The sequence below is a fragment of the Hipposideros armiger genome, unplaced genomic scaffold, assembly GCF_001890085.2.
Source record: "Hipposideros armiger isolate ML-2016 unplaced genomic scaffold, ASM189008v1 scaffold_866, whole genome shotgun sequence".
Lineage (NCBI taxonomy): Eukaryota > Metazoa > Chordata > Mammalia > Chiroptera > Hipposideridae > Hipposideros > Hipposideros armiger.
In genome coordinates, this window is record NW_017732216.1 from 609,527 (window position 1) to 633,596 (window position 24,070).

Genomic DNA, 24,070 nt, shown 5'->3' on the forward strand with positions numbered 1-24,070 from the left:
AAGCAACATACATACCTTTATACCCACATAAAGGACTTACGAGTCTGTGCTGCTGTCTTCTTAACGAAGAAAGGTACAGAAAATTCAAGGGAGAGAGCTGAAATTCTGGAGACAGGGGCTCCAAAAGGAGCCCTAATATTGGGCGGTGACAGCAGAAAACAGTGGAAGGCATTTCACCCAGCAGCTGCTAATCTGAAGGCCAATAATTAAGGAGGCAGGCTCCCCCTGCAGGTCCTTCAGCACAGGAAGCTGAATTTTACAGCTGCTGCTTTCTGTTCAGGGACTGTGTTTGCAAGGATCTTAGAGTTCAATATGCTTCTTGGTCACTTAATAAATGACTGCCCATCTGGAACATTTTCATCTGTCACTTTGTTGGGGGAAGAACGCAGTCAGAGGCTGAGGTTGGAGACTGGAGAGAAAAACACCTTTTTCCTTTATTATGTAGCTTGGTGTGACTAGCCAGGATGGTTTAACTGATGGAAGAAAGATATACCAAAAAAAAAAAGCCAAAAACCCAATTTATTCAAAGTTTTTTGTTTGTTTCTTTTGTTTTTCTGGGCAGTTAACTGTTGTAGAGGGTTAACTGTTGGGAGGGTTTGTTCTTTTGTTGGGAAAGAGGGGATTCAGTTGCAAAGCGTGCCCTGTGGCCTACAACATCTGGAGATTCTGAGCGATTTAGAGTCTCAGTTATAAGGGGACCGAGGCAAGAATCTGTATGTGAATATCTGCTTTCACGAAACACATGGGAGAAGGGGTGGAAAAACTAGTGTAAGCAAATCGTGAAATCTCTCGAGCTGGGAAGGGGAGAAATAATACCAATACCATGCTATGACCACTACTAAAATTTTATATTCTTATTAGTCATAGCTTAAATTTATTTAGTACCTGCTATGTTTTAGGCATTGTGCAAAGTTCTTTCAAATTTTATCTTATTTACTCCTTACAACAATCTGGAAAAACTGAGGTAAAATAACTTGCTCAAACATCACACAAAGCAAGAAGTTACTTAAGTCACATCATTAAAAAGCAGAGAGAACCAGGACCAGGGACAAGTAAGCCTCAGAGACAACACACAGTAATGAAAACCAAACCATCACAAAACAAATCAGAAAACATTCTGGAGTATCAGAAATGAAAACCTAAAAGAAATTCCAGAAGGCCAGAGGCCTTTATATAATGTGTAGATTATTGAGGTATGAGCAATTGGCTGATTGAAAGGGCCCTCAAGCGTCATGCACCCTATGATTTTAGGGGTCATCGAGTGTACTTCAACTCCCACCTGAGAACGATGATCTTAGGGTCTGTAGGAAACAGACAGATAAGAGGGTTTTAAATAGAGTCTTTATTCTTGTCTTTTTTATTCTTTTCTTGTTCTTCAAAGAAAAAAATTTGACAAATTTTTTTAATATTAATATTCTGAAACTTCCTGGGACTTTTAACTTTGATGAATCCTTATGATTTAATAGATATAGATTGAATTAGCTAACGTACACTAATCCTGACACTCAGTAGGTGTTCAATTAGTACAAACTCACTGTCCTCCAGCCTCACTGATGATCACCCAGCTACTTCAGGAGTAGTCATTATCTGCAGGACTAAACAGAGGAATTATGGAGAGTCACAAAATTAACCCTTTAGAAATTAGTTTTTAATACATACTGAGTATAGGAATGTGCTAAGTTATTTAGTTGTGTTACCTTATCTACACCTCACAGTAATACCATGAGGTCGGCACTATAATGATCCTTTTTATAGATGAGGGAACTAAAACTTTGGTTAGGAAACATATCCAAGACATGAATTTTGAAACAAAAGGAAAAATGTGTTTCCCTATATGCATTTATGAAAATGCCCTCCCATATGTTCACCAAGTGGAAGAACTTAATAAAAAATCTTCAGTTGACCTTCAAATACCATCATGTTAGGAGGTAGGGCCTCAACATAAGAAATTAGAGGGAGATACAAACATTTAGTCCATAATAGTTCATTAAGAAGTTAGGTCAGAATTGAGGAGGAAGCTTGAGAAGGTAGGAAAATTAAGAATAAAATAGATGTGAATATATTTGTAGGAAGAGGCTGGAAAATAAGAAGCAATTAGGGATAGAAATAAATAATAGGCGTGGCTGGGATGTTGAAAACAGGTGAGGATGTCAGGGAGTTAACAGGTCAATTCAGCATCTTCTGTGGTCCAGACAAGGCAGAGAGCTAAGTGATGGGATATACATGGACTCATGGAATCCTCTCAACAGCCCCATGAGATGGGGGACATTATCCCCTTTTTCTCAGTGAGGTAAAAGATTAAGGAACAGAGCTAAGATCACCAGCTGACTGTCAACACTGGGATCTGATTGCAGAGCTTATGTTTTCTTCCCTCTTAGCTCACTGACAGTCTTTCTAAGGCCTCTCAAGTCTTCTTTAGACTTCTACCCAGGATTTTTTCTTTTACCTCATTGTCCTTCAGCAATTCAGATATAGAGAGCTCCTTATTTCTTTCTTTGAAAAAGTGTGGTCTTTTTTTTTAAAGCCTTAATATTTTTCTTTTAGTTAGCATTTTAGAAAAATGTAAAAGAATCCCATCCATTATACCCTGTAGCTCCATAACCAATAGGAATATTGGAAAACATGGATTTCCCTTTTTTTTTCCTCCTCCATCCTCCTTCCCCTCTCCCGCACCCTCCCTTCACCTCTTCTTCCTCCATCATGACATTGTGCCTGGCAGCATTTATAGCCCACCTCCATCTGATTAGGCGACACCAGAATGGGCACCCTGAAACAAATTTTTAGATCTTGCAGCCATGAAGTCTATCAGCAACATTTCTTGAGGGGCCTCTTTAAATGAGCACTCCAACTAGCCACCTTGTAGAATGGAGAATTTTTTTCAGAGCACTTTAGACAATTGCACTCTATTCTGGAAGTAGTTATACTTAGTGCCTCACCCCTTTATTGTGTAAAATGGTATCTCTTTTCCCATCTCTCCCTTACTCTAAAAAAAAAGAAAAAAAAACCAAAAAACCCAAACCTCTTCAATTAAAACTTTAAAAAATGACCACATAAAGCCAGTTATTACTCAATCCATTCTCCTCTGTCAACTCTGATCCATGTACACGTAGGGGACAGGGTGCCATGAAGGCCCAGGACCCATAGGCTGATTGGAAAATAATGTTCCTTGAACAGCATAGCAAGGTCTCAAAACAAACAACAGCTTGCCTTTATTTAAAAATGTCAATATTTGTTCATCATTGATTTTTCCTAAATTGTGATTTTGAAAAATACCGTATTCATATTTGTATCTTGATTATTGATTTTTTTGGGGTCACTCCCCTAAATTGTGCACTCAAGTAGAAGGCCCTACTCATCATAAACCTAGCTCCTAGGTCACACAGCTAATAAACGCAGATCCAGGATTTGAGAACAACAATTTCCCTCCAAAATTCATGTTGTTAAGGGCTTTGCTATATACAGCCTCACAAAAGCAGTAAAATGAACAATCCTCCACTTTTCTGCTTGGACTTTACTTGAGGAGAACTTTGCAAAAAAAAAATAAATAAAATCAGACCCATAGAAGAGAAATAAATGCATAATTAAGTTACGTACAGGAGTTGGGTAAAATAATATGCATGATGAGGGCTAGGTGGGGTCATATAGAATCATGAAATACTGCTTCTCTATATCCCTTAAAAATCCAATAAACCTGAAAATAATTTGTGGAGGCTTTCCTATTTCTATACTAGAATCAGAGTTTTCAATCCAGAAAAGAGACCTTGGTATATTTGACTTTGTGATGTGATTTCATCTCTGGGATGGCCCAAGCTCCATGTCAGAGTTGTCTGTGTTGACCACAGCACATGGCGGGTGTTGGGTGCATTGAGCTCATTCAATAAACTCTGTTAACTGCATCGATTGCTACCTCTTTATTTCCAAATAGCTTCCTGTCTTCACATTCCTTCCATTTATTCTACATCCAGTCAGTGCTGTCAAAGCAGCTGTTTGCAAAGCTCCCCACATGCACTTAGCAGAACACCAGAACAATATTTTTCTAATCATCAAAATTGGTTGTCAACACTTTGTACGTTGGCTAGCACTTTAATTTTGGTTATGGTAGAGACAATTAGGGTCAGCTGTCATCAACGAGAAGGTGACAATTTTGTTTTCTGAATAGCTAGCATGGGAAATCAGTATTGTTTGTAGCACCATTTCACTTTTGTTTAAGTGAATGTCACAAATATTGAAAAGTATACTGAAAAGATAATTCATAAATAAAATTTTATTTAATCATTTATTTATTTGGTTTTGGAATACTAACTTTCTTTTTTCTTTTCATTTTTCAATTACTGTTGACATTTGATATTATATTAGTTTCAGATGTACAGCATAATGATTAGACATTTATATAACTTACAAAGTAATTCCCCTGATAAGTCTAGTACCCACCTGACATCACACATAGTTATTACAGTATTATTGACAATACTCCCTATGCTGTACTTTACACGCCCATGACTATTTTGTAACTGCCATGCTGTATCATTGGCATATACTTTCTTTTATTTGGTAGGTTGCCTTTTTGTTTTGCTGATGGATTCCTTTGTTGTGCAAAAACATTTAGTTTGATGTAGTTCCATTTGTTTATTTTTTTCTTTTGTTTCCCTTGCCCAAGGAGATATAACCAAAAAAATCCCATTAGGGGTTAATATATAAAGTTTATGAAGAACTCATACAACTTAATAACAAAAAAACAAACGATCCAATTTAAAAAATGGGCAGAGGACTTGAATAGACATTTCTCCAAAAAGGACACAGAGATGGCCAAGAGACATGAAAAGATGCTCAATGTCATAAATCATCAGAGAAATGCAAATTAAAACCATAATGAGAAACCACACCTGTCAGAATGGCCATTATCAATAAATCATCAAACAACAAGTGTTGGCAAGGACGTGGAGAAAAGGGAACTCTCATACACTGTTGGTGGGATTGTAAACTGGTGCAGCCACTATGGAAAACAGTATGGAGGTTCCTTAAAAAATTAAAAATAGAACTACCTTATGTCCCAGCAATTCACTTATGGGTATTTATCCAAAGAAATCCAAAACACTAATTTGAAAAGATTAATGCATCCCTATGTTCATTGCAGCATTACTTACAATAACCAAGGTATGGAAACAACTAAAGTGCCTGTCAATAGACCATCACATAAAGAAGAGGTGGTACATATATACAATGGAATATTACTCGGCCATAGAAAGAATGAAACCTTACTATTTGTTACACCATGGCTGGACCTAGAGGGTATTATGCTAAGTAAAATAAGTCAGACAGAGAAAGACAAATACCATATAATCTCATGTATATATGGAATCAAAAGAACACAATAAACAAACAAAACAAATAGGCTCAGAGATACAGAGAACAAAATGATGGTTGCCAGATAGGAGGGGTTTGGGCAGCTGAGGAAAAAAGGGAAGGGATTAAGAAGTACAAATTGGCAGTTACAAAACAGTCACAGGGATGTAAAATGCAGCATAGGGAATATAGTCAATGATATTGTAATAACTACATATGGTGCCAGGGGGATTACTTTGCAAGTTATATAAATGTCTAACTACTATGCTGTACACCTAAAACTAGTAGACTGTCGACTGTAATTGAAAAATAAAAAAGAAAGCATCCCCAAACCAAAATAGATTAATTTTACCTGTAAATGTATCTTTTATACATCACAAATATTAAAGAGTATATTGCAAAGATATATTTATAGAGAAAAATTTAAAGACATATAAGCATCTAGGTTTTAGTTATGTTCCTTTATTGCTAATATTGAACTATTTGCTAAAATATCCTCTCCTCCTTGTCCCAATTTTAAAGAGAGAAATTGTGGATTTCTCTTTATCTACCAACTTTGCGAACAAACATTTCCTCAATACCCGCATCCCGCTCCCCCCACCACTACCAACTTGTACTCACAGGGCACAGGGCCTTGGTGTGGTACATGTCTATCTTTGCTGGCCAACAGTTCTCTAATTATTCAGCTCAAATGTAATCATTGAAAGAAGCTTTCCCAGGTCCAGCTAGCTAAAATCAAACTATATGCCCTGTAGTTTTTACATTTTTATCAGAACTGTATTTCATGGTAGGAAGTATGTCTGATATAGTTTGTATCCCTGCAGGACTTAGCACTCAAAATAGATTCATATATGCTTATTGGATTGAACTGAAATTTATACTGTGGGAAATCAGGACAATAGTTAGGAATGCAAACAGAATATCAGAGTGTGTATGGAAGCTCCCAGAATAAGCCTGCAGAATTTCCCTGATGACTATTGTATGTTTGTTCCCAGGACATAAAATGGGGAAAATATCACTTTTCCTTTATCTACCAATTGCATCCCATCTAAACATACACACATTTTATGATTTCTTACACTTCACCCCACCATTCATATGGACCCTCAGTGTCCACAGAAGGCTGAACCCTTTGTGCTTACTTAGTTACCCCTCATGCTAGATCAGTGTGGGACCGAAAATGCAAAGGATCCATTCCATGAACACATTTAACACAGACTTAGTATGGCATCAGATACACATACCAAATTTTATTTTTTTTTTAATATTTTTATTGGGGAATTGGGGGATGGGAACAGCGCTGGGGTATTGAGGGAAGGGGAACAGACAAGTTACTGTCGGTTTGTTCTTCAGTCTAGTTGTGGAGGACGTCGCTTCACTGGCCCAAGTTGGCACCATCATTGCGCTCTTCCCGGGCGAGGCACATCAGTCGCCAGCTTCTGGATGGCTGCTCACAGCGGCTGCTGGCCGCTCACGCTGGCTGCTGGCTACACACGGTAGCCCATGGCAACCCACTGCCACAGGGGCTGCAGCCTACGCCGTCGCTGGTGACTCATGGCAGCCCAGCTCCAGGTCGAGCTGTTGTTCAGCATCATAGCTGTAGAGGGCAGTGTCACTGGCCCTCATATGTGGGATCCGAACCGGGGCCCTCTGGCGTCCCAAGCCAGCTCTTAACCAATGCACCACTCTGCCGGCCCCCAAACAATTTTTTAATGATAACCGAGAATCCCAATAACAAACCATTCAATGAGGGTCACAACTGAATTAATTAGACTTTATAAAATTCCACATATAGGAAGATGTGACTTTTGTTTTCCAGTGACCTAGATTAAAATAATTTAAGTTCATGAAATTGTTTCCAAGACTTAACACAGACTTGAAGTGGGAGTGCGTGCAGCTTCCCAGAGTTACTGTGTTCAGTATAGCAGGGTTCTGCTCTCCTGAACTCATCTTCGCCATCTCTACTTTTTAAACTTTTTCCAAAAGCCACATTATATCATGCTTGTGAGAACAATTGACTTATCACTGTGATTATTATTGCTAGTTTAACAAAAGATTAAAAAAACTAAAATGGAATTACAAGGGATATTTATGTCCTCTGAAGACCTATAACAGTCATGACACAAAGAGCTGCAGTTTATTCCTTAATATGAGGAAATTAGATAATTTCCTGTCAGACTTGCTGAATCCTACAGCCGCCAACCCTGTGGAGCACGGATGTAAATCAGAGGAGCAAATAGATTTTGACATTTAAAAAGGGAATGCACAGTAGGAATTTAATCAGCACATTTGCCAATTTAATATTCCCTTTGAGGAGAGGTTTCTTTCAAAAAGATTCCTCAAGTGGTCTGTATCATGATGCGCTCTTTAAAGTGACAGCATGCCTTGGGTTCTAGCAGAAGTTGAGGACTCACTCTCTCAGTGTGTGACCTTTGGTACACTCTCTCTGCCCCTCATTTATCCAAAACGTGCTGGCAGGATCCAGACATGATGTCTACTTAGCCTTCTTAGCTTTCTTAAAGAAAACTAAGGATAAAGATGCCTTATCAGTTATTAGTCACTGATAATGAGCTGCTACTCATTAGCCAATCAAACAGCAAGCATCTATTTAGTGACCATCAGTTTAATATGAGGACAATGAATACGGTTGTGGAGGAAGGAGACAAAGAGAAAAAGATCCATTCGGAATTTATTAAGTGCCTATGTTGTAGGCACTATACCAAATGCTAGAGATTTTTGAAGTGACTGTTAACAGCTATTTGCCCTGGAGAAGCTCAGGGTCAACAAAGACACAGGCCAATTGAAGGCTTTACATTTTCTTGTAAAAACAGATTACACACCCTTAAGATAAGACACTAGAGATCAACTTACTAGCCAGAAAAAATCTCTACAGTAAAGCTCTGTTAAACTTTATTATTATGTATTATTATTCCCATTGATAGCTGAATTTATGATAATTAGGGTGGAAACTTTTTACCTATTGGTGGAAAATACTAAAAATGTAAGGAAGATATAGAAAGCGCTTTTCCATTACTGTAATGTTAATATAGTGAGTTGAGAATATGTCTGTCCTCCACTGTCTTTTTCTGAGAACCACATTGTATCATGTTTGTTAAGAACAACGACATACTAATGAGAGGCATAATACCCAGGGAGCCTTACATTTTAGAAACCAAGTCCTATAAAAAGGAAAAGAGTGTTTTCTGATAGATGACAAAGAGACATTATAGAACTTATAACAGTTTGAGAAAGTTATTTTAGAATAATTTTTTTTATTTTCATCCTACTGACTATCCAAAAAATTATCTAGACAGGTAAAACTATCAGTAGGTTGTATTTTAAGGCCTACTTGCAAGTCAGTGATTTTGGATTTGCCACATCCCCAGAGAAATATTTTTATATGAAAGATCTAGTTTCCAAGACAGTCCGCAAAAGTATAAGTAATTTGTAATATGAATGATAAATCATGCAAATACTGTGTTTTGCAAACTATCAACTGCTACATTCATGGAGATCTATGAGTTCTGTAGAATTTTAAAATTTTGAGTTTTTCTGGTGATTATCTACAAAAATTAATATTGTCATAGTCTAAATCACCTAAGTGGACACTCTTTTATATGATTCTCAAAACTGTGTTTATGATTATTTCTATAATTGTGTTAGTCATGTTATCATCTGATTTAACAGTATTGGAGGTCTACTATATATAGAGGGTGACAAAAAAATATTCACACATTTTAAGAAAGGAAAAAACTGTATCAAAATTGTAATAATACATACCAGAAACAAAAGATGAATACAAGACATGTGTATACATTTTTTTTTGGCACTCCTGGTATATTGACTAATACTTGTCTACCTTTTGGTTAGCTTGCCTTAGAAATGTTCTCATAAAAATACAAATTTCTCAATTTTTTTTTAAGTCAGAAAACATAGCAACTATGGGCCTGCCACTCCCTGTGACAATCACACTAACTGAGCATTGACTATTTGTAATAGAGGTCCTGCTTCTCTCATATAAGTTTTTCACCTATATAAAAATTAAGGTTTGTGTTTTCTGATCTAAAGCAATGTTGTATATTTCCCAGGATGCAGGAGTAAGGGTTCTGGGAAAAAGGGGTCTATCTCTTGGCATATGTTGTTTGTAATACAGATATTTGTGAGTAGGGGCTTCTGCTGGATGTGGCTCCTCTCCAGGGAACCATCACACTCTTCTCTGTAGTCATGGTTTGGTATACAGCTTGAAATAAAAACTAACCTTTAGAAACTAATTTCTAAATGAGAGCATTCGTAGACCCAGAAACTTGCTGAGTTAGAAGAAACTCTAGGGCACTCCCCTCCCAGGCCATTCCCCAACCTTCCACATAATGCCTGCCTCTCATCCAGTATGCTTCCTTCCCTGTTGTTATTTGTTATTCATTTTTACTGCATTAATATTTAAAGATCATTGAAGTTACTCAACTGAAAAGGGCAACACTTACCACCAACCATGCAAAGGTGAACTCAGATGAAATTTCTGAGGAGATATTTTGAAAGCATGGTATTTCCAGAGTCTGATTTATCTCTGTTTCTATTGTATTGTTGCTTCTCTGTTCATCCTGTATAACTGTAGCAAAACACAAAGTAGAAAAGACACGGATCTGTGATTGGTATATAAAGTGCTGTTTATTGAAGAAATGAGAACAGGTTTTCTGTAAAGACCCATCTGTCCTCAGGGTATACCTATGAAGTAAAGAGGCAAAACCCCAGTACAGTCCTCATTGTACAAAATGGCACAACAGAGCCACTGAAAACACAGTGTTGCTTATCACCGAAAAATTAGAGGGACTCTATCCTAACAGAATCCAGCTCACAAATTGGCATGTTGCTCTGCTTTATCCCCAAATTGGTGCTTTAGTCTTCACATATTTCCTTAATCAGATAGAATATAAAACTTTATAACCTATCTCTAGTAGTCCATTACAAAATTTCAGTACACTTAGTTTTTTAAGTCTGTGAACCTAAAACAGCAAAATTGAGTGAAAAGTACAGAGAGCTCCCATATACTCCTTACCCCCATGCGTGTACAACCTCCCCCAATATTAACATCCTTAACCATGCTGGTACATTTGTTACAATCGATGAACCTACACTGACTTATCATTAGAACCCAAGGCGCATAGTTTATTTACATTAGGGTTCACTCTTGGTGCTGTACATTCTTTGAGTTTTGACAAATATGCAATCACGTATCCACCATTGTGGTATCATACAGAATAAATTCACAGTCCTAAAATTCATCTGTGCTCTGCCTATTTATCCCTCCCTCCCTCCCACTAAACTCTTGGTAACCACTGATCTTTTTACTGTCTTCATAATTGTCTTTATAGAGCTTACAAAACAGTTCTCCATAGAAGGAGTGATACAAAAAATATATAAGGAAATTCTGAAGAACTAATGAATTATTTTCATTTTTAAAGTGATATGAGATAAATATGTTTTATAGTCCCTTTTTTTGGGAAAATGTATATATATATATATATATATATGTATGTATATATACACACACACACACACACATACATGCATTGTGGCTAAACTACAATAACATCAAAGAATAATTTATTGAAAACAACTCTATCATCCTAATACTCTAAAAATCTTATTTTCATCCTTTCTATATCAATACAAACCTTATTTGTATGCATTTTTTCCTCACATTTTGCAATCCTATTAACTGACAAATGTTACCTATATTTTTACTTAAAAATGTTCTGCATGATTCTTAAAGTATGTGTGGTGGACATTTTTAGAGACTTTATGTCATTCCATCATGTATATCCATCATAATTTGTTTCGTCACTTCGAATTATTGAATCACTATTTCTTTCAGTTTGGGTTTTTACTTTATTTAAACTATTACAATCTATATAGCAAAGATCATCCTTATACTAATAACTTTCTTCTGACCATTCAGCTACATAAGAAAAATTCCTACAAGTATGATTAATGGATCATGGGATATGAACATTCTTATTATTATCAAATATACATATATTTTTAAGTGGAACATTCCTCAGCTTGAGAATGCTATATCTAGCCTTCAGAACTTTAATATATTTTAATCTGTCACCAGTTTTAGCTATCTGCTTGACTGATAAGTCTTTACTCCTCCTATCCTTAATTGAAACCCGGCCTTCCTATTAGGGCTCATCTTCCCTGCATCATTCTCAAATACATTTGCCTAATGTACTCATGTTCCCTCCATCCACAGAAGCTATTTCAAACTTTCTCCAATCTCTTTTTTTCTGAAGCCCCCTCCCTTACCTGAAGATGATTTTGTTTGCCATTTTAGAGAAGATATAGAAGATGGCACCTCCTTCAGTAGATGCACTCACCTTATTTTCCCTCTTTCCTGTTCCAGGAAAAAATAAACAAACAAACTGTCCTTTTTTTTCTATTTCAGGATAGTCCTACTACTAGTGTTATAGGTGTCATTGGTTCCATATTCTCAGAAACTTTATTTACTTTATCTTATTTATGGTGTATTTAACTACTTTCTTTCAACTGTATACTGTCCACTGGCTCTGAAGCATAGGTAAGTGTCTTGCATTAATTAAAACCACCACCCCCACTCCCACCCCCACAACCCCACCACTACACTAATGAAAACCCTCATTTGAGCACTCATATCCTTCACATTACTACTGACAGGTTTCTTAGAAGTTGCGTCAACATTTGTTGTTTTCATTTCTTTGACTCCTATTCATGCCTCTTCTACCTCCAGTCTGAATTTCAAATCTATAATGCTACAAAAACAGCTGTGAAGGTGATCAATAAATTCTACTTTCTTAAATACAATCCAATACAATTTTGTCCTCTCAGAACATCAGAAGCAATGGCTATATCTTTTATGAATTACTATTATCATTCTAGGTTTCTGTGACCCAAATCTCTCCTGATTTTACTCCTGTGTATTTAGTTGCTGCTCTATACCCTTTAAACATTCATTTTTCACCGTCCATCACCATAGACTCTGTTGAAGGGCCACACTGATTTTCTCACTTAAATTTTCTCTACCTAGATGATTTCTTTCATGCCCAGAACTTCAGTTAGTACCCACAGTCAGGTGGCTCACCAATTTGTAGCTTCAGCTTAAACCTCTCTCCTAGATCAGGAATTGTGCATCCAACTGTTCACCTGACATCCCCTGTCTGTTTCAACTTCATGTCTAACTCAACATGTATAAAGTCAAACTCAAAATAACCCCTGCATAGTCTGATCATCTTCTAGTCTTTTCTAACATAATGATCAATTCCTCCATTTCTTCTGTTTCACATATTTGAAAACAAAGCATCATGACTGACACACTTTTTATTCCTAACTCCACATATGCAATCCACCACCAAATTCTGTTGAATCTCCTAAACATGTTTCTAATCTGAACATTCCTCTTCATTTGCCTCACGGCCATTTTTCTCAACATTACAAGTATCTCTCACCTAATTTCTGCCATTGTCTTCTAACTGATCTACGCTGTCCCCTGCATCCTCCTCCAATCCATTCTCTATACTGTGGCCACAATCATCTTTTTGAAATGCAGAAAAAAACAAAAATAAATAAAAACAACTACTTTCAATTAGTTTCCACAGTGTTTACGATAAAAGCAAAACTTAACCAGATTAATCAATCTCTCTAGCCTCATCTTTAACTGCTTCCCTTTTATAAAAGCCATAATACCTTTTACAATTCCCCACAGTCACTGTATCTTCCTCCTAGCACTGAACCTTTGCACATCCTATTCTTCGTAAAGCGATGTCCCCGTCTTCAACTGGTTCATGCCTACTCAATCATCACTTCTCTAGGAAACCTCTCTTGATTTTTCTGTTATGTCCTCTCACAACACTGTCTACTTTACTCTCTTACTAAAGAGATTTCCACTCCTCACTGTTGCAGTTTGACATTTGTTTGCCTATTCAATTAATGTCTGTCTCCTCCGATTGGACTTCCTGATTCCTGAGGGCAGACTCATGTCTGTATTGCATACCACTGTATCCCTCACCTAGCACTATCAGCACTTAAAAACATTTGGATAAAGACTAAGTACAAGAATATAAAAAGAGACAGCATTCAAGTTCAAGAACAAACTATGCTATAAAAACAGGTATATGGATCAGTGGAACAGAATAGGAAGCTCAGAAATAAATCCACACATCTCTGATCAATTAATTTATGACAAAGGAGCCAAGAATTTTCAAGGCAGAAAAGACAGGGTGTTTTTTCAATAAATAGTGTTGGGAAACCTGAACAGCAAAAGAATGAAACTGAACCCCTATCTTCCACCACATACAAAAATCAACACAAGATGGATTAAAAACTTGAACATAAGATTTAAAACCATAAAGCTCCTAGATGAAAACATAGGGATAAACATTGGTCTTGGCAATGACATATATATATACATACATAAATACATACATATACATACAGTAAAACCTTGGTTTGCGAGCATAATTTGTTCCAGAAACATGCTTGTAATCCAAAGCACTTGTATATCAAAGAGAATTTCCCCATAAGGAATAATGGAAACTCAGATGATTTGTTCCACAACTTAAAAATATTCATATAAAAATGATTACAATACTGTAAAATAATACAAAATAACAAAGAAACTACAAAATATAAAGAAAAATAAACAAATTAACCTGCACTTACCTTTGAAAACCTTCGTGGCTGGTGTGAGGGAGACGAGAGAGGAGGGTGATTGTGTAGGATGACTTTCACTGTCACTAACGGAATCACTGCTCTCTATTGGCTCAATGGAATCTTTTTCTTTTCGTGCAACCTTAACAAGGAACCTATTCAATGACACTTGCTTTTGCCTCCTTTTGAGGTTTCGCGGAAATGTGACATTGCACTGTTGTTAAACAGATTCGCACTGCTACAGCCTTATTCGGGTGGTGTTTTTCTACAAAATTTTGCACTGTTTCCCACATTTTACGCATCTCCCTAATCTAATTTGAAGTGAGAGATCCCTCCGCCTTTTTCTCCTCCTCCTGCAGACGAGATCTCCTCCATAGCCTCTTGCTGTTGCTCGCGATGCAGATCCATCAGTTTGTCGGTGGTCAGCTCCTGGCCAGGTTCCTCCACCAGCTCTTGAATGTCATCCTCATTCACCTCCAGTCCCTTGGTCTTCTCCAAGGACACAATTTCATCGACAACTGGCAGCTCCTGTTCATGAGCAAGCCCCTCTAAGTCATGTCCAAGAACACAATCAGGCCACAGTTTTCTCCAAACAGAATTGAGGGTTCTCTTGGTTACCCCACCCCAGGCTTTATCGATGATCTTGAGGCAGTTTACGATGTGGAAATGATTTTTTCCAAAACTCTCAGAGGGTAAGGTTTGTTCCTTCGATCACCTCGAAGCATCACTGAAATAATACTTTGGGTGTAAAGCTTTGTAAAGTTTGAAGTGACCTGCTGATCCATGGGCTGGAGGATTAGAGTGGTGTTGGGAGGAATGAACTTGACCTTAATGAGCTCGAATTCCTCCAGTAAGTCACCCTCAAAGCCTGGAGGATGAGCAGGAGCATTATCCATAACCAGCAAGGCTTTGAGTGGCAGATTCTTTTCTAAAAGGTATTTCTTCACTGAAGGATCGAAGACCTTGTTGATCCACTCAACGAACAAGATACAAGTGACCCAAGCCTTGCTGATGGAGCTCCATATAACATTTAACTGGCTATTCTGCACCTTGCATTTCTTGAAGGCTCATGGATTCTCAGAATGATACACAAGCAGGGGCTTGACTTTGAAATCCCTGCTTGCATTAGCACAAAACAAGAGGGTGAGATGGTCTTTCATGGGCTTGTGACAGAGCATTGCATTCTCTTCTTCTGTAATGTAGGTCCTCTTTGGCATCTTTTTCCAAAAAAGCCCCATCTCATCACAGTTAAAAACTTGCTCTGGCAGGTAACACTCAGAAACCATGAGGTTCTGGGACTCGGTAGCGAATGACTCAGCTGCCTTAGCGTCCGAACTTGCAGCCTCTCTGTGCCTAACAACACTATGGATGCCACTTCTCTTAAAGTCATCAAACCATCCCCTGCATTCCTTGAAGCCTTCCTCATTTTCTGTTGACATACCTAGCAGTTTACTTATGAGGTCGGTGTACAAGGCCTTTGCCTTCTCACAGATAAAGTTCTCGGTCACAGTATCACCTGCTAGTTGCTTCTCGTTTATCCAAACCAGAAGCAAATTTGACTCCTTTTGCTGCATCTAACCCCCTTATTTCTTCTTTCTTCTTTAATATTGCGCAAATGTTCAATGCAGACTTCTTATAAAATCTTGCAATTTCAGCACTCGCATACCTCATTCGTACTTCTCAATGATTTACTTCTTAACTTCCACCGTAATCATCTCCTTCTTCTTACTGCCTTTCTTTTCAACCTTTTTCTGCAAGGGGGCCATTGTATACACTCGCACAGATGTTGACTACAGAACAGTATTAATAAACTCTTGTCATATACTGTATTTAATGTAACTGGCAATAAGGCAGCAGAGGAAAGGGTCTATATCTGCAGGCAGCTTGACCTAGAATGAAGCAAAGCATTCCTAAGCTTAATTTTGTGTGGAAAAGCAAAGGACTGTCTATAGGTGCTTTAAAGTGACAAAAAATACACTAGTGCCAGATGTGGGCACCTTCTAATGTTCTGAAAAATCACCGATTTCTGCCAAACACTGTGGCCTGAGACTGAGCATTTAAGCATGGGAGATGATCACCCACAATCCTGCACAGAGAGAGAGAGAGAGAGAGAGAGAGAGAGAGAGAGAGAGAGAGAGAGAGAGAAGAACCATTGGCTCAGTTGTGATCATGTAATGTTTGGCATCACGTACTACTCGTATTGCTAGACATCGCTCATTTATCAAGTTAAAATTTATTAGAAATGTTTGTTCATCTTGTGGAACACTCGCAGAACAAGTTACTTGCAATCCAAGGTTTTACTATATATATATATAGTAATATATATAGTTAAATATATAGTAATATATACACACATATATATATATATATATATTTGCAGTTGACATAAAAAGTAAAGGCAACAAAAGGAAAAATCAACAAGTGGGATTACATCAAACTATAAAACTTCTGCACAGCAAAGAAAATCATCAACAAAATGAAAAGGCAACCGATTAAGTGGGAGAAAATATTTGCCAATCATATATCTGTTAAGAGGTTAATATTCAAAATATATAAAAAAACTCATACAATTAATAACAAAACAGAAACAATCTGATTTAAAAATGGACAAAGGAACTGAATAGACATTTCAAAGAAGACATATAAATGTCCAACAAATATATAAAAAAGTGCTCAACATCACTAATTATCATGGAAATGCAAATCAAAACCACAGTGAGATATCACCTCATACTTGTTAGCATGGCTAGTATCAAAAAGACAAGAGATGGGCCGGCCGAGTGGTGCGATGGTTAAGAACTGGCTTGGGACACCAGAGGGCCCCAGTTCGGATCCCACATATGAGGGCCAGTGACACTGCCCTCCACAGCTAAGATGCTGAACAACAGCTCAACCTGGAGCTGGGCTGCAGTGAGTCGCTGGCGGCGGTATAGGCTGCAGCCCCTGTGGCAGTGGGTTGCCATGGGCTACTGTGTGTAGCCAGCAGCCAGCAGCCACAGTGAGCGGCCGTCCAGAAGCCGGCGACTGATCTGCCTTGCCCGGGAAGAGCGCAATGATGGTGCCAACTTGCGTCAGTGAAGCAACGTCCTCCACAACTAGACTGAAGAACAAAACGACAGCAACTTGTCTGTTCCCCTTTCCCAATTCCCCAGCGCTGTTCCCATCCCCCCAATTCCCCAATAAAAAAATCTTTAAAAACAAAAAAGACAAGAGATAACACGCATGGGTGAGGATGTGGAGAAAAGGTGCACTGTTGTGGGAATGTAAGTTAATACAGCCACTACAGAAAAAACAGTATGGAGGCTTCTCAAAAATGTAAAAAACCAGAACTACCATATGATCTGGCAATTCCACTACTGGGAATACATATATCTGAAGGAAATGAAATTACTATCTCAAAAAAAATCTGTATCCCCATATTTATTGCAGCATAATTTATAATAGCCAAGATACAGAATCACCTGAAGTTTCCATCGATGAATAAATGGATAAAGAAAATGTTCTAATATTCAATGAAAGATTATTCAGCCATAAAAAAGGAAATCCTGCCATTTGAGACAGCATGGATAGACCTTGAAGGCATTATGCTAAATGAAATAAGTAAGACGCAGAGAGACAAATTCTGTATGGTCTCACCTACATGTGGAATCTGGAAACATAAAATAAAGCTGAACTCATAGATACAGAGAACAGATTGGTGGTTGTCAGAGGTAGAAGCTGGGAGGTTGGGGAAATGGGTAAAGGTGGCCAAAAGGTACAAACTTCCAGTTATAAGATAAATAAGTTCTGGGGATCTAAAGTATAGCATGGTGACTAAAGGTAAAAGCCCCCTAAGGCTTTTGTTATAATCTGGGAAATTAAAGCCACATTGTACTCTTATAATTAATCTTAATAACTACAAATTTTAAAATGCATCAAAATCTTACAATCTGAAGCACTATGGAATCCAGGAGCATTCAAATTAAGGAAACCTTGATTACAATAACCCAAGGCTTAACTCAGAGAACTTTCTTGGAATAACTCAAAAGGCCCTTAACCTAACAGGAAACACTGTCAAGTCAAAAATGAATAAGAAGCAAACATCAAACTGTTTATTATATTTCTACCATCATCCGCAGCCTCAGAGCACTAACTCACACACAGAAACAAAATATTGTGAAAAAAGGAAAGAACTCCTCAGGCCCTCAGTGAACAGGGGACAGGATTTAGACACATGCTGTTGTGTGGGCAGACAAGGGAGGAGAACAAATTGATGACAGAAAGGAAACAGGAAGCGGTCCCAACTGCCTCTGGTCTCTCAGCATTTTCATATTTAGATTCTTATATGTCACTTCAATTTGCATTGTTGTATACATCATAAATATCTGTGCTTCGTGTGTACTTTGCTTACCCAACTAGCTTGTAAACTTGAAGATCTCACAGGGATGAAAGAGGAAATGGCACAAATAAGAAGTGACAGAAGGTAAAAAGAATAAAGGGGAAAAAGATGTGTCACTGTGTGGGGACTTGACAGGGCTTTTGAATGGCCACTGCCTCATCTGAGTGAAGTATCTACCCTTTAGCTCTGTGCCAGGCTTACATTTTTGTCACTCCATGGTGAGGGATTTTTGTCCAATTCTGTCTTGCTCTTTTCTATTTTGCTCCCTTTGTACCCAAATAGACAATACTAGACTCATTCCCTAACACTGAGGCCATTGCTTTTCATCTGATGCAGCTGACGAGAAGCAATGTTATAATCAGAAGACTGGGAATTTTCCAACCACACAGGATGCAGGCTTGGCTTCTGTCTCTTTAATGATTTGCAATTTTTAGTAGCTACTACGTGGGTCCCTTGGGTTGCCCTTTATTTTAAGAAATACACTTTCCTTAAAGGCAATGCCACTCTTCTTTCTGGATAACATACTACCTGTTCTCCATTGCTATCTTCATGTTTAAAACATAGCCTATGGCACATATGATATGTACCTTATTTTCTATAGGGTACATTAACCCATGTTGCCAGTGTTTGATGGAGTAAACCTTAGATCCTCAGATATATAACAGTATACTTTACAGATCTAGGCAGAAGGTACAAAATCTTTGTCTAAAGCCAAGGTCAATGTGCACTCGTGCTAAGGTATGGCAAATGTCCTGTTGGGTTCCAAATTAGGTAAGTATTAAAAGTGGGGGAGGAGGACTCATTTTCAATAAGAACTGAGAAACAGAGTTCACTCATTACTACATTACTATTTTAATGAAAACTACCATTTACCAAACTCTTATCCTTTGGCAGGAACTATGCTAAGTGCTTTATACAAGTTATCTCATTTAATCATCAAAATAATGGTATATATGAAGGAGATACTATAATTATCTATATTTGTTATATAAGGAAACAAAAGCTTAGAGACTTAAAATAACTTGGCAAAGATTTTACACACACACACACACACACACACACACACACACACACACACAGACACACACGGTGCCAAAATAGGTATACACATTTTAAGAAAGGAAAAAACTGTATTAAAATTGTAATACTCAATATGTATCAATAACAAAAGATGAATACAGGTCATGTTCAACTTCTGCAATTACAAGAGGTGCTCAAAGTGGTTACTATTAGAGTAATTTTAATACAGTTTTTGTAAATGACAAAGCGAACATTAAAATCTGGACTACCTACTCCTAAGTTGTGTTGTTAAACATTGTTCTATACAGCTCTCCTTATTTCTCTTCACTGAACCCCACCCCACCCCATCCCCAATTTAAGTCAAGTTTTGTTTTGTTTTTCCTAGAAAACAGCAATGGGACTAGGGCATTGTAAAGTGGTGGTTGAGGAAGTCCTGGTCCATTGGTGGGCTATTTCAATCTCATGGTTTTATCTCTTGATAAGAAATGGAGGGGAGATAATAAATCCAGATTTGTTGGCTTTTGTTTTCATTCTTTCTCATTACTAGAAATGGAAATCATTCCTCTTAGGACCCAGTAATTTAGGGTAAGCATTATTATCATCATTTTCTGGATAGACTCAGAATTTACATGACAGACCCCAGGTGAAATTCATTTCTAGCCAGAAAAGAGCTAGAATTTACACCTAGGATTCCTCCCTCCAAATGCAGGTGTCCTAAGCATGTTTGTGTGAATGCGGCATGTCCAGCAGCCTCTTTGGGACCGTTACCTACCCTATACTAAATATATACATGGCCACTTTCATAAATTCCCCACAAACCTACTTTACTTCCTTTGTCTCCTGCTTCAGCAAAATGTACTACCACTCAGGTGTACATGTGAGACACCTGTATATCAATTTCAATTTTCTTCTGTCACTCATACTGCAATTGTCTTATAGCCACGCTGTTACCCAGTCATATCCGTTTTATGCCCAAAGAATAAAATTTACCATTTTCTTTCTATATCTACCCACACAACACTCTGTCTCCTCTGGGCTACTAGGATTGTCTCCTAACTTTTCTCTACCTTTTTTTTTTTTGTCTTATCCATCTTCACTTCATTCTTATGAAGCCAGAATTATCATTTCTAACACAAATATTGTCAGGCTATGAATGTCATGCCATCATTTTATTGAAAATACTCCAGTGTCTTTCCATGGTGCTTAGATAAAAATCAAAACCTCCAACATGGCTGACGAGGTCTTGTATAATCTGGTCCTTACCATATCTCCCACTTCATCCCTTAATCTCTGTACAACATTCCTGCTGGCATTTTTCCATTCCCTCAAACACTACAAAGCCCTTCACACAAGTTGCTTCTTCTGTCTGGATCACTCATGAACCTTCCACTTCAGAAATGGTGTTAATGCTCACTCTTTCTTCAGACCTCAACTCAGTTGTTACTTTCTCAAAGACAATTTCCCTGGCCTCTATTATATGCTCTCTTGCAAGACCATTGCAACTCTTATTACTTATCACTGTTGCAATTTTACATTTATTGGTAGAATTATTTGATTAATTTCTCTCTCCCTAACCAAGCAATACCTCTTTCTATGTACTTAGTATCATGCTGAGCACATGGTTGGCACAGAATACATATTGTTATGCTTACCATTTGTCTGAATGAGAAGGTTGTAGATTTTAGTCCGAATGCCCTCTGGATACAAAGTGAAGCTGCACTCATACTTCCCACTGAGTGAGGATGACATGTTTCTTAAGTGCAGAGTCCATTTTGTCACATTCCCAGGAGCTTCTGTGAAAGCCACCAGTGGCTCACAGGGAACCTCACTGGCACAGTGGAAGCCATATTCGGGATGATAAAGGGCAATGAGGTCCACCTTTTGGGTGATCTTGGACCATTGCATTTGCACCAAGAAGCTTTTCCTCTGTGTTTGGCAAGTCAGGTTGACATCAGAGCCAGGTAAAGCATAAATGTCTTCTGCACCGAATGCGCCTTCCCATATTCCTGAAAAGGAAGAACATGAGCCATCAGTATGCATGATTCACATGGAATGACTTTTAATTACAAACCTTGGTCACTGTGGTGAGGTGAGGGAGCAACTGAGGACTTTCTCCCTGGCTACCTTTGGGGTTGGAGAGAGCTTGTGTTTGATACAGATAGAGAAACACGAGACTCAATACATATGAGGAAGCATTTCCTGAAGTCCACTAGAGGAACTTACTGACTTCTGAATATTTATTTCTTTGTCAGTTGGTCTCTCCAAAAAATAATTTATGATCTCTGACAGCCTGTGAATAAAGTTAAGACTATTTAAAATTGAAACTCACCAGCAAACTTATTATGGCAACTATTCTTACATTTAACACAGTTGGATTTTTTTTATTTTGTTATGAATCAACGGCTGCATATAACACTCAAGTGATATTTTCTGAAACTGCAAAAATATTTATAAAGTGTGTATAGCAGTTTCTAAAAATATATGTTTACAAGAGGCTTTTACACATTGTCTTATTTAATCCTTCTCACATACCAAAGAGTGATGTTGTTAAGGCTGTCAAGGAGGAAACTGAGGCACAGATTAAGTGATTTGATTGAAGTCACACTCCAGTAAAAGAACATGAATTGGGCTGCTTACAGTCTGTGCTTTTTCTGTAACCTCATAACCTCCAAACTGCCTACCAAATTGGTTGAGAAAGGTAAGAAATTTGATATTCAATATATGAGGATTGAAAGGACATTCACTTCCATGTAGTTAGGGTTCATGAAGGGAGGAGAGAATACTTCAGATAAAGGTTCCACTAAAGATAAGCCATTGGTCAGCATCATCTGTAATCATTGCTTTGAAACATCAGACAGAAAAGGAGATTCCCATCGGCTCTCCAACCAAATGCCACAGGCACTTAAAATATGCTAAGCATTGAATCTTTGACATACCTTCAGTAGTGTAGGCCCCAGTTTTAGAATTAACATGGGATACTTTTATAGGACTAATATATTATTGCCACAAGTACCACAGACCCTCACAAAGGAAAAAGATAAAAAGATGACAAACAACTGAGAAGAAACAAGGCTCCCGAAGGTACTTCACAAATGGGAATTGTTACACTTCTATGGATGCAAAATTTTGGGTAGGCAGAGGTTAGTGCAGTTTAATGTCGTTCCCTGTGAGCTCTCCTTTGCCTGATAATATGCCTCTGATCTTATCTACAGCATTATATTCCAAAGTCTCCTTTGATTTAGAAATTCTCCTTAAAATCTTAGCAGCTATGTCTGAAAAACACAGTTAATTCTTAAGATGCTCAGGGTCACTATAATACCCTCATGCTGTGGGATACAAAACTAATCTTTCTGTTATTTTTGAACAGGCCCGTTAGGCATTGGATTCCACTGTCATAAGAACCCCATTTTGTCTCCCAGTTCTATACCTACATATGCCTCATTAAAATTCAACATATGTTCAACTCCCAAAGACATTAGTATTGGGAAGAGAAATGCTTGTTATATCCAAAAGGAAAAAAAAAAAAGATACTTGAAAGAGAGAAAAAGTTGAGTAAGGATCTCTGAGCACTGATGGCTTTGTGATTTATTTTTTTTGTTAGTATTCCAGAGTTGTTTTGACTATCATTTGGAGAGCATTTCATTTCCAAGAAGCAAAATTTCCCAATTACTTCCGAGATCCTCTTAGGAAGGAAATGGGTGAAAATCTCTCTGAGCAGTGGCACAAACCACCCATTCCCTTCTTGGTTTTAGTGTTTGTTAGTAATCATTTCTAGACTCTAACTGCCCTCCCACAGCTGCCACTTAAATACATAACTGAGAACCTTAGTAACAATATGCCTGTGGTGCTCAATTTCAGTGGCAGTCGCAGGCATTTTAAATGAACAGAGGCCCCACTTGCCCCCTAAAGCAGCCGATTTGACAAGAAAGGACAGCTGGAAGACTTACCTCTGACAAAATGTATCTGGATGATGGAATAGACAGCACAGTATGTCCATTTTTTCTCCATCGTCTCCCGAAGGCCTTACACCAGGATTTCCATCATGATCACAGAAGTCAATTGATGCCTTTAACTAAGCAAACTCCAGCCACCCTCTTCGTGCTGAAGAACCCTGAGTCTACCACATGCCTGGGTCTGTTTATCACTTGGCCAGACCCCAGGAAATGAAACGTAGACAGGAAAGTAATGTGGTTCAGAGCTCAGTATAACCTTCAACAGAACAATGTTGAAATTGTTCTCTGAAATCTTATGTATCACCTTTGTTAAAAAAAAACAACTTTGCAGTATCCAAAGATTCTCTCCTTCAGGATCTTTGTGTCAGTCAAGCTGCTTCTAAAATCCAAACAAAGGAAATTGTGCAGAGCAGTTCATAATGTGCTTTTTATACATTTCTTTTCAAGAGCACAAAGTCATTTAACAAATGTGAGCTTAGTGTCTTTTATAATAGTTTTTCTATTTAATTTTAAAATGTTTTCTTTGCAGAATTGCTCCAGGGTGAAAGAACAAAGAATTAACACAATTCAATTTTAATAAAACTAAAAACTAACAGAGGGAAGAGTCAGTTATCAGACCGAATTTTATTGTCTCCCTTTTTGCAGGGAGACTCACATTTCCTGGGGGGTGGAGAAGTGAGGGCTCTTTTTCAAC

General features: G+C 37.8%; 1 protein-coding gene across 2 annotated transcripts in view; it reads right to left on the reverse strand.

Annotated features, from left to right (window-relative positions):
* Positions 1–23,653, reverse strand: part of CD96 (CD96 molecule) — an 86,311-nt gene extending 62,658 nt beyond the window's left edge. For both annotated transcript variants that reach the window (XM_019629700.1, XM_019629701.1), the window contains exons 1-3: positions 23,371–23,653; positions 21,076–21,429; positions 9,825–9,949 (exon numbers count right to left, since the gene is read on the reverse strand). In XM_019629700.1, the coding sequence (XP_019485245.1) occupies positions 9,825–9,949; positions 21,076–21,429; positions 23,371–23,431 (540 nt within the window). In that variant the 5' untranslated portion in view covers positions 23,432–23,653. The remainder of the gene's footprint in view (positions 1–9,824; positions 9,950–21,075; positions 21,430–23,370) is intronic.
* Positions 23,654–24,070: the final 417 nt, after the last annotated feature.